Genomic DNA, 12,010 nt, shown 5'->3' with positions numbered 1-12,010 from the left:
TGTTGGAGGACAGGTCTAATATGGTTTATGTATGGTGTGAGTGCGATAATGTGGGCGGCTGAATTTTGGACCAGCTGAAGCTTATAGAGGGTTTTTTGAGGGAGACTGAGCAGGAGGGAATTACAGTAATCGAGTCGCGAGGTGACGAGGGTGTGAACAAGTATAGCAGTGGACTGAGGAGTGAGAGAAGAGCGGAGCCGGTGGATGTATTTTAGATAATAATATACAGAACGAGTGACGTGGTTGATATGTGAGGTGAAGGAGAGGGTGCTATCAAGGATGCCACCCAGACTCTTGACCTGAGGGGAGGGGGAGATGGAAGAGCTGTCAAAGGGAATGGAGAAATTGTTTATTTTGTTTAGGGTGGCTTTGGTGCCAATGAGGAGGAGTTCGGTTTTATTGCTATTCAGTTTGAGGTGAACCAATATGTTAATTCCTGCAACCAGTTGTTTAGGGAGGATGGTGGAAGTATGGTATTAGATTTGGTAGAGATGTAGAGCTGGGTGTCATCTGCGTAGCAGTGAAAGTGAATGTGATGTTTCGTGAAGATATTACCAAGGGGAAGAAGATAGATTAGAAACAGCAAGGGGCCAAAGACAGAACCCCGAGGAACACCTGAAGTGAGGGAAAAGGGGTGAGATCTAAAACATTTGAGCTGGATAAACTGGGTGCGGTCAGAAATATAGGTGATGCCAATGGAGGAGAGTCTGTCGAGGAGGATGGAGTGAGAGATGGTGTCAAAGGCTGCACTGAGGTCAAGCAGGAGGAGGATGGCGAGTGAACCGGAGTCAACAGAGAGAAGAAGGTCATTGCATATTTTGAGGAGGGCAGTTTCGGTACTATGGAGGGGACGGAAGCCAGATTAAAATTGTTTATAGAGGTTATTGGAGGAAAGATGGGTGTGAATCAGAATCAGAATCAGAATCATCTTTATTGGCCAAGTATGTAGAACACACAAGGAATTTGTCTCCGGTATAACACGCTGCACTAGTATCATCGTAAACAACAAAATCATTGAACCATTTTAGAGTATACCAGTAGTTTTGTAGTACCATTTTGTGGTGCAAGAAGAGTGACTATGTCAGTGACTGTTTAAGGAGTTAATGGCTAGAGGGAAGAAGCTGTTTAAGTGTCTACTGGATTTGGTGCGCATGGATCTGTAGCGTCTGCCTGAGGGGAGTGGCTGAAAAAGGTGGTGGGCAGGGTGCGGGGGAACTTCCCAGGAACTTGAATGTCTCGACGGTTGACACAGGGCAGTTGGATAGTGTGAGGGGCAACTGAGGAGAAGAATGTTTCCTGAAGTCCACGATCATCTCTACAGTCTTGAGCGTGTTCAGCCCGAGGTTGTGTCGGCCGCACCAGAGCTCCAGCTGCTCCACTTGTTGGCGGTACACAGACTCGTCGCCGTCTTTGATGAGACCGATGACCGTGGTGTCGTCTGCGAACTTTATGAGTTTGACAGCTGGATCTGTTGAGGTGCAATCGTTTGTTGAGCAGCTACTGTTTTTTCTAGATGTTTGGAGATGAACGGAAGATTTGATATGGGATGAAAGTTGTTCAAGTCGGAGGGATCAGAGCCAAGTTTCTTCAGTATGGGAGTGACAGCAGCACTTTTGAGATGGGAGAGTACAATGCCAGTAGAGAGGGAAGTTTGAATAATGTTAGTGATGAGAGGGGAGAGGGCCGGGACACCATTTGTTTCCAATTACACGCCCTCGTGAGGATAAGCGGTTCAAAGGATGGCTGGGTGGAAAAATGCATGCTTTTTGATGATGAATGGATGCTTTGTTTGCTCCATTTGTAATTTTAGTAATAGCCACCAGATAGCGCCATCGGCATTTTTTGCTCGAATTTTACTTCCTCACTCTACAATTGGCATAAGTAGAAGAGGAATTCTCACTCTCACTATTTACTCTGCCCGCCCCAGACGTTTTATTGATACACCATGAAATATTTTAGACTACTATAGCTAATTCATAACTTAATGGAGACTTCTGTGCCCTGTCCATCAGTCCGCGCAGTGATGCAGAACTTGGCGTGTGACCTTTGGAGGTCTGATGGAGCTTATGCCATATCTCCAGCTGTGAATGGAAACATCCTCATAATCCTCAAACAAACTATTGTACCCTCCAGACTTTATCCCCTGAATTCTTCTTCAAACGACCCCTGAGAAACTCTTGGAAAGAGGAGATGGTTTTGTGATAAGCAATTTGTTTGTTCCTCCCCAATTTTCAGATCTGGAGATTACGTTTCCTTTGTTAAGTATTTCTTTCTCATCTTGTAATAAAACGGGGAGGAAACAAATCCCTCCAACACTGGAATAATTATCACCCGCTGGTTTATTAGCTTCAGGTGTTGATGAGAGATTTCGGGATCTGGAGAGTCACTCTGGACACTCAGTTTATTCTTTTGTGTGTGCATGTGTGTGTCATAATCCGAGCTATTGATTCAAGTGTTATCATCCCACTTGACACACAATTTCATGTGCAAACAGAGCGATTAAATCAAGGCTTATCCACTTAAAACGGAACTCTCCCCATTTTGTTTTTGTTCTCTGAAGAGGCCACTTCATTTTAAATTAGTAATATCTGCAATAGAACATCCTCATTGTTGTGAGCTATGTTGGGGTTCAAGAGAATAGATCAGCACAACATTTATTTTTTTTACAATAAAATTTGGATATTATTTCGCTTTAATAAAACAGCATATGAGTCATTTGTCCTCATTGAAAACAGCCTTGTCTTAATGGCAAAGTGATATATTTTTGTAGCAATACATCAAGACTCAAGAACCACAAGGAAAAATGTTTTCACTTTCCTGTAGTCTGGCTATGAACTCAATCTGTTTTAAGGGAAAGGCTCTCTCGAATTCAAATTATCCATAGAGGAATGTTTTCCCTTCAGTAACCACCAGAAGTGGTCTTGGTTTTCAGAGATGGGCATTCAATCCCTGGGACGAAGTTTTTAAAAAAGACGGATGAAGCAAGTGGGTTTTCGGTTGTTCCCTTTATTACCATAATTATGTTTATCTTCAAAAATTCACTGAATGGGACACAACCTCCAGGGTGGACCAACCACATATATGTTTTCGACTCAACAAACACATCTCAACCATGTATGCACCTGGTCAGTAATTGGTTCTCTTCTGTGATGGATTACATGTTGAAAGTCAGCAGGGGTCTGGGCCTTTTGACCCATCAGTGGTGGTCTGGTGCTCAAGGGCCTCTGTGCTTGGCGCTGATAAGGCTTTAAGCTGTATTGATGCTGGATGGGTGCAGAGATGAAAGTGAGCACTGACAAATTGAAGGAATATTATTTGATGTTTCCATGCGGCCACAAGCTGGCCCGAAGGCTGGGAGATTTCGAGCATCCTGGAGGAAAATAAAAACTTGTTTTTGACATCCAGAAAGTCAGGACGTGGTGAGTGCTTCATTTGAATACAACTACAAACAGTGGATGTGCAATTAGTACCTGGACATTCAGCGAGGATTTATCCGACTTAATTCAACGCTTAATACCACCACTATCACATCACACCTAGATAAATCATCAATACGATTAAAAGATAATAGTTAAAGTGTAACATCTGTCTGTCTGTCTACTGTATCTATCTAACTATCTATCTATTATCTGTTTTTGTAAGTCATACTATCTCACAGTATCTCCCTTTAACCCTTGCATGGGTAGATGACATGTTTTGGATTTTCTGACATTATACAAGCCGAAATAAATGAGTCCAGCAGCTCCCAAAGGGTTATTTATTCAATAAAACATGACAAGACAATTACAAATATAAACAAAACATTCCGAGGACACTTAACAGAAAATCCACATTTATATTTACACATCAGTTGTGACATTGCAAATTCAGCCTTCCTATTACAGAAAATAAAGGAAGAAGATGCATAAAAATCACATCAAAATTCACATTTGACATCAAGAGTTGAATAAGATTCAAAAAGGAGGGGTTTTTTGTGCTCAAATCTTAAATAAATCATCAAACTTCACAGCATCACCTTCGGCCAACGTCCTTGAATGCATCCTCTGGTGTCTTCAGAAGGGCAACGTGTCGAGGAATAACTTATCTATTGTTGCGGGTGGCGGCACCAGATCCTCCAACTTTAAATAAAAAATCCTCTGCAGGCCCTGAATGCACAGAGTGCGAAGTTCAGGAAGCTTCTCCACCAGTCTGTACAAATGGTTGGAGTCTCTCTCTGTGTACAAACTGCCATCCTTCAAACATTTGACAACGCTACTCTGCAGGTCCTGCACCTTCCTCGGTTCCTTCAGTCCGTGTCGCTCTGTCCAAAAACACAGATCATGGTAGACATTAGATTTTGACACATATATATTTGACATATATATATATATATTTGACAAGAGAGAGAGAGAGAGAGAGAGAAAGAGAGAGAGACATCCTCGTCTCACCCCCCCTCGGGTGGTGTCCGTCCCTCACTCAGCTCGGGTCCTCTACCAGAGGCCAGGAAGCTTGGGGGTTCTGCGCAGTATCCTTGCTGTTCCCAGCACTGCACATTTCTGGACTGAGATGTCCGATGTTGTTCCCGGGATCTGTTGCAACCACTCATCCAGTTTGGGGGTCACTGCCCCGAGTGCTCCGACCACCACAGGCACGACTGTCACCTTTACCTTCCAGGCTCTCTCCTGCTCCTCCCTGAGCCCGTGGTATTTCTCGAGTTTCTCGTGTTCCTTCTTTCTGATGTTTCCATCACTTGGGACCGCTACATCCACTACAACGGCTTTCCTCTGCCCTTTATCTATGATCACGATATCTGGTTGGTTCGCCATTACCATCTTGTCAGTCTGGATCTGGAAGTCCCACAGGATCTTCGCTCTGTCATTCTCCACCACCTTCGGAGGTGTTTCCCATTTTGACCTTGGGGTTTCCAGTCCATACTCCGCACAGATTTTTCGGTAGACTATGCCAGCCACCTGGTTATGGCGTTCCATGTAGGCTTTCCCTGCCAGCATCTTACACCCTGCAGTTATGTGTTGGATCGTCTCAGGTGCCTCTTTGCACAACCTACACCTTGGGTCTTGTCTGGTGTGGTATATCTGGGCCTCAATGGCTCTGGTGCTCAGGGCCTGCTCCTGAGCAGCCAGGATGAGTGCCTCTGTGCTGTCCTTCAGGCCAGCCCTCTCTACCCACTGATAGGACTTCTTGAGATCGGCCCCTTCAGTTATGGTCCGGTGGTACATCCCGTGTAGGGGTTTGTCCTCCCATGATGGTCCCTCTTCCAGTGCCTCATCCTCTGTTCCCCATTGTCTGAGACATTCTCTGAGGACGTCATCCGTTGGAGCCTTCTCCTTGATGTATTCATGGAGCTTGGATGTTTCATCCTGGACAGTGGCTCTCACACTCACTAGTCCCCGGCCTCCTTCCTTTCAGCTTGCGTACAGTCTCAGGGTGCTGGATTTGGGATGGAACCCTCCATGCATGGTTAGGAGCTTTCGGGTCTTAACGTCCGTGGTCTGAATCTCTTCCTTTGGCCACCTTATTATTCCTGCAAGGTATCTGATCACTGGCAGGACATAGCTGTTTATTGCCCAGGGTCTTATTCTTGCCATTGAGCTGGCTTCTTAGGACTTGCCTCACTCGAAGGAGGTATTTGGCCGTAGCCGCTTTCCTTGTTGCCAGTTCGAGGTTGCCATTGGCTTGTGGTATACCGAGGTACTTGTAGCTGTCCTCAATGTCTGCTATTGTTCCTTCAGGGAGTGAGAGCCCTTCACTGCGGACTACCTTTCCTCTCTTAGTCACCATCCGACTACATTTCTCAAGCCCGAATGACATCCCGATGTCGCTGGTGTAGATCCTGGTTGTGTGGATCAGGGAATTTATGTCCCGTTATATATATATATAAAGGGATATATATATATAAAGGGATATATATATATATATATATATATATATATATAATATAGCCCAACATAGCTTTTCCTAATGCATTTAACTACACACAAAACAGATACAAGAAGTGTAAAGGGAGGAAAATAAGGAAGGTGGGTGTTTTTTGTCACGGTCTTTGGGCTTTCACATTCTTCCACAGCAAACTCATCCATCCACTCATTCATTTAACGTCTACGTTTTCATTATCTACTGCTTTGGCAGTATTTTTGGGCACTACAGAAAAAAAAATGGACGAGTTTGTCAAGAGGCACAGGGCATCTCACCAGTGACCAGAGCAAGGGCACATATGCAGGAGAAGGTGGCGATGTCCAGATTCATTCTGTGTAGGTTGGTGGAAAAGTCGACAATGCTGTCAATCCACTCGCCAAAGCCCCGCAGACATTGGAGGCGGTGCCACACGGAGCCGTCACAGAATATCAATTTGCATTCATCAGGGTTAGATCTGAAACAAAACAAAGGATGCGCATAATTGATATATTGTCTGTAAATAAATACATTCTCATGACTTCTTATATTGAGCATGCTCACGGTCACATGGGGAAGTTGCAGCCTATACTCAACATTTTGCATGAATCTGGTTGTATGAACAAGAGCAATCTGAACCACAGCATTACACGGTGCATGTTTCTCTTACATCATTGCTGATAATTCCTCGAGTGGTGTCATGGAATAATTTACAGAACCTAACTCTGAGCCCCAGAGAATCACACTCACGTAACACCTCTGCTGCGCTTACCTGTACGACAGACGTAAAACAAAGAGCTCCAAGAATGACGAGTAGAACAGGAGGTCTTGGTCATGCTTGGTCAGAGAGACAAATCCCGGTATCTTCAGTGCCCATGTCTGAATCACTTCCATTGATCTGGTCAAGAGGTCGTAAAACTGAAGCACGTGCTGAGCATCATCTCCTGGAGGGCTTTCTGGACTTTCTTTGAACTCCACAAAGCCACAAGTGAAGTAGTGAGTGTTCTGTGGAATGACAGCTCCTTCTAAGTTTAAAAATATTCTTACTTTGCAGTAATCAAACTGTGAGGGTGAAGGGTTGGACTCCACATGCGCTCTGATGATGGAGCTCAGCAGCGTGTTGACCGGTGAGGATGAGTCGGGAAGAACTTTATGTTTAGAGGGAAGGCGACCCCTGCGACCTTTTAGACTGTCTGTCCGCACCACTGCAGAGCAGGAGAAACATCAAAAAGATTTTGTCAAACATAATGTCACGTTACAAGAAGCTTGTGTGCAACATTCTAAGGCTACCTTCTCTGACCATTCCGACGGCAAGACATTTCTGGAAGCGACAGTATTGGCAGCGATTCCTCCGCCGTTTGTCTACGGGGCAAATCCTGGCCGCCAAGCACACATACTTGGCATTTTTCTGCACTGTGCGCTGGAGAGAGATGACAATATTTTGTCACTGCACGAAAGTTCTGTAGATGTGGAAGCTTCGAGTGTATGGTTAATGTTTTGGTCAAGATGAAACATCACAGCAGTAGTAAAGTATGTTGTCTTGAAGACAAAATTCCATAAAAAGGAAGGCTAAAAGCCTCTTTGAAAATAAGCAGCAGCCTTCTTGGGTCCTGTGGGATCAGTGAGGCGCTGTATGGCACACGGTGTGTGAACTGGTCAGTCTGGGTAAATAGAGGTTCATGGGCATTCATAATTGAGGCAATTGTCCTGGGAATCTTGATCAAAGATGGAAAAGGAAGGTTTCTTATTCATAGCACGTCAATGGCAAGTTTCAATCAGGACGTTCGTCCCCATGAACACTCAGGGCAAGAGGTCAAAAGCAGGCACGTGAGACAAAATCTGCCCAGCCATTTTCTGTCGCTTATCTTGAGTCTATGCCAGCTGACTTTTACTGAAGGTGAGTTACACCTGTGCTGTGACAGTCAATCGCTGCATGGACACATTCAAACATTATCTATAATCACACCTATGGTCAAGTCTTCAGTCAACCTAATTGGCATGCTTTTGGTGTGTGGGAGGAAGACAGAGTAACTCGAGAGAACTAAGAAACATGCTAACTTTATATAGACGGGCCAGAGCTGAGATTCAAACTCAGAACCTTGAACTTGAATATGCATATGTGCACTCCACATGCCTGACCAACCACCCAAAAAAATAAATTTTCCACATGCTGGTTTTAGTTGCAGAAAAAAAAGGTTGGTCCAACACTGTAAATCAAGATATAATGAGCAGTTATTGAAAGTAAATTAATTCTTTTTTTAAATTGAAAAAGCACTCTTCGTCTCAGCCTGATATTACCAGTGACAAAGCAAAACCTTATTAGTATTCCTGTTATATATTGTGATGTTCTAAGTGTTTTTTTACTTTGTATTAAAAAATATATATATTTCAGAAAAATCTGTTTTTCTATTATTTTAATGGAAAAAAAACCCTGATTATTATTCTTATTTTTTTCATGGGTGAAATTGTTTGACAATTTACTTTATACTGTATATATTTACAATGGCCGTCACAGTGGTCGACTCGTTAGCACATCCTCCTCACAATGCAGAGGTGCACAGTTCGATTGCGGCTTCGACCTTCCTGTGTGTTCTCTCCATTCCTGCAAGGGTTTTTCCGGGTACTCAGGTTACTTCCCACATTCCAAAAACATGCATGGTAGGTTAATGGAACGCTTGAAATTGTCCGGAAGTGTGATTGTCTGTGTGTGCGAATGGTTGTTTGTCTAAGTGTCTCCTTCGATTGGCTGGCAACCGGTTCAGGGGGTCCCCCACCTCCTCCCTACTGCCCAAAGACAGCTGGGATGGGCTCCAGCATGCTCCGCAACCCTTGTAAGGGTAAGCGGATAAGGAGATGGATGGAATGATATTTTTACAAAAAAAAAAAAAAAAAAACTGAAACGAAACGAAACTGAAACTTTAAAAACATGAATTGAAATACAAAGTATGATATCTGGTACCATTAAAATTTTCATCTTTACGCAACTGTTTTTATTGGAAAAAAATTGTGTGATATCTTTCAGCTTATTAACTATTTTTAATGACTTTCTGATGAGAGGCCATGCTTATTTTTTATTTGAAAAATAAATGTACAGGGAACTAATAAGACATAAACAGCGGCCGTGAATGGGCTTCCAGGGATGGCCTGTGGACACCGCCGCCACAGGTAAGTCACTTTTTCAATATGATGCCTACACATAAATTCAAAATATGCCTTGCGACCTTCACTATGAAAAATGAAAGATTCTTAATTTATGTGGCTTGCATACGCATAGCAAGTTATTTATTAGCTAGTATCCAATGGCTACTTGTACCGAATGAAATCCAAATGATTCTTGGATACTATAAATTCAATATATCATCCCCCACCTTGAAGAATCCTTTACATCCCTCGCAAGTTCGCACTCCGTAGTGCTGGCAGGCTGCGTTGTCTCCGCACACCGCACACAGTGCCTCCACACTCGGTCGTCCTCGGCTGGGGGTGGATGTGTGAGGATTGAGGTTGTTCCTTAAATGCTGACCGTGGACGAGCTGCACTGGGTTAAACCCCAAACATGGCTGTTTTCCTATTCCAGCACAGCAAAGAAGACCGGAAGAGTCCCGTGCTTGATCCACGTCGGTGGACACGAGGAAAGGTTGATCAAATTTCATTGGACTGCCAGTGGAAAAGTTCTGATTGAATTCTTGTGTATGTTTAATGGAAAACAGTGAGAATCTAGAAAAGGTATTTTTCCTCTGTGCTGCCACCAAATAGTCTTGACGAATAAGAGAACCAGCGTCCTCCCACATTGGTAGAGTTTGAAAGTTAGGCATCATGGGTGCGCGCGAGGATGCAGATTGGTAATAGTAAACGGAACTTGTGGAGGACAGTAGATCAGCCGCCTGCAGGTGATGACTGGACTGAAATCGTGCTGGGCAACCACGCGCCTCCCCCATCTTAGCGCATGACATGTCCCCGTGAAGCGGCATTTGGAAGAGACACTGCTGGGGTTTCACGTCGTTGCTACAACTGTAGGCTTCTCCGCCCGACGGTGAAGCTGATATTTCACTGTTAGCAAGGTCCATGCTGAACTTGACGAACTCTGGAGTGAGGAAATCATAACTCTGCTCACCGACTGCGCTCTGAGACGCCGAGCTGGCTCCTGAAGGAGAGGAGCTGCACTGCGTCTGGACGCATGGCATGGTCACTGCAATCAGATTTAAATTTAAAAACAAAAAATGCAAAAGGTTTATGAAATGCATTTTCCCCCTTGAACATAATTCCTTTCCTGGAATTCTGAGGAAGTGTATGGAAACACACATTGCTGAAGAAATTCATAAATCCACTGAAACAACTTGTGGCAAATCAGATACAAATTCAATGCTTTGTATGGTTAGTCTACAGACATATAAGTGGAGAGCATCACTTGTCATTCTTGTACTTTAAACATTTACCTTGGCTGGCGCTATGTAATCCAAAACGGCTGGAAATATTTTGCTGTACAGCGAGATCATGAAGTCCACTTGCTGGTCTCAAATGTGGGGGACACGATGGCTGCAGTGCAACACGTCTTCCAAGCTTGCTGTAAAACCCGAACTCGATTCCAGGGACACCGACAATGTGCTTTTGTTTACGTGGTGTGTACGGGTGTGACACAACCATTACGCAGTGAGGGCGGTCTCTCTCTCTCTCACTCATTCTCTGTCTCTCTCTTTCTCTGTCTCTGCCTCCTTCTGTCTGTCTGTCTCTCTCTCTCTTACCCTCTTGAGGTGCCACATAGAACCACACACTTCCTTACCAGATATATCATGAAAATGAGATTTTAAAGACACATTCAAACATACAAAATACAAGGTTCTGAAGATATTTCATTTTGGATTATGTATACATTTTAATACAGGTATAAAAGACCCACACTCCTAATCCAGCAAGAAACCTAAACCTAACCCGAACCCAAATCATACCGCAACCCCAACCGGAAACATCAAACCTGAACCCTGAACCCTAAAGCCTAACCCTAAATTAACCATAACATCTTAAACATAACACAAACCCAAAACCGAACCTGAAACCTAGAACCTGAACCCAAATCCCACCTTATCTCCTAAACTGAACCCTAATTTTCACCCGAACAACGAACCATAACCTAATGCTAATCCCTAAAATGAACCCATAACCCCAATACTACCCCATCTTTGTCAATTTTCGAACATTTTTGAAAAAGCTCCAGGGAGCCACAAGACGGCGCTAAAGAGCCGCATGCGGCTGAGGAGCCGCGGGTTGCCGAACCCCGGGCTAACCCTAACGTACCCTCTCTCTACTAACACCTAACCCTAAAATAACCCTAATCCTAAAATTAACCCCAACTCTAACCTTCAAACCCTAACTCTAACCCCTAACACTAACCATCAATCCTTAACCTGAGTACTAACCCTAACCCAACCTAAAAAATGATGTCCTTTATTTGTCCCACACTGGGGAAATTTACAGCCTCCAGCAGCAAGATTGTAGGTAGAAAGAAGAAAGAAGAAGAAAAAAAACACCGTTCAATTAAGTGCAATATCAATACAAAATGGATAAATCGCAGTGCTATTTACAATTGTCTTTCATATCATTTTATTATTATTATTATTGTTATTTTTATTCAGCAGCCTGACAGCAGTAGGTAGGAACGAGCGTCGGTATATCTCCTTCTTGAAGCGTGTAACAGTCTCTGGCTGAAGGAGCTACCAAGTGCTGTCATGGCGGGCTGGAGGGGAGGGAGGGACTGGCCATCATAGCTTTTAGCTTAGTTTGCATCCTTCTATTGCCCACCTCCTCCAGAGTGTCAAGGGAGCAGCCCAGGACACAACTGGCCTTCCTGACCAGTCGCTCCAGTCTCTTTCTGTCCCGGGCTGAGATGCTGCCTGACCAGCAGACAGTGCCTAACCTAAGACTAACCTTCAATTCTTAACCACAACACTGACCGTAATCTAACCCTTACACGAACGCAAACCCGTAACCCTAATCCCAACCATAACCCCTAACCCTAGTTTTAACCCTAACCAAACCTTAACCCGAACCCTAACTCTTACCCTTACCCCAAATTCCTAACCCTACCTTAATGCAAGCAAAGTACAGTATAACTCGGTACTGGAGTTGA

General features: G+C 44.0%; 1 protein-coding gene across 1 annotated transcript; it reads right to left on the bottom strand.

The window, feature by feature from the left end:
- Positions 1–3,743: 3,743 nt before the first annotated feature.
- LOC127596783 (nuclear receptor subfamily 4 group A member 2-like) lies at positions 3,744–11,310 on the bottom strand. The gene is made up of 7 exons (XM_052059632.1): positions 10,310–11,310; positions 9,258–10,075; positions 7,180–7,309; positions 6,937–7,094; positions 6,662–6,861; positions 6,189–6,367; positions 3,744–4,300 (listed from the first exon to the last, which is right to left on the bottom strand). Coding segments are annotated over exons 1-7 (1,734 nt in total). The 5' UTR covers positions 10,311–11,310; the 3' UTR covers positions 3,744–4,052.
- Between the last annotated feature and the right edge of the window lie 700 nt (positions 11,311–12,010).

The sequence above is a fragment of the Hippocampus zosterae genome, chromosome 2, assembly GCF_025434085.1.
Source record: "Hippocampus zosterae strain Florida chromosome 2, ASM2543408v3, whole genome shotgun sequence".
Taxonomy (NCBI): domain Eukaryota; kingdom Metazoa; phylum Chordata; class Actinopteri; order Syngnathiformes; family Syngnathidae; genus Hippocampus; species Hippocampus zosterae.
Note: the sequence above shows the minus strand (reverse complement) of the source record. Positions and strands in the feature narration are given on the sequence as shown.

Excerpts from the sequence above, each read along its gene's own strand:
- LOC127596783 (XM_052059632.1), bottom strand. Across the intron at positions 7,310-9,257 it reads GATGTAAAGGATTCTTCAAG|CGCACAGTGCAGAAAAATGC; the intron begins GTGGGGGATGAT and ends ATCTCTCTCCAG. Across the intron at positions 6,862-6,936 it reads CACAGTTTGATTACTGCAAA|TTCAAAGAAAGTCCAGAAAG; the intron begins GTAAGAATATTT and ends GGCTTTGTGGAG.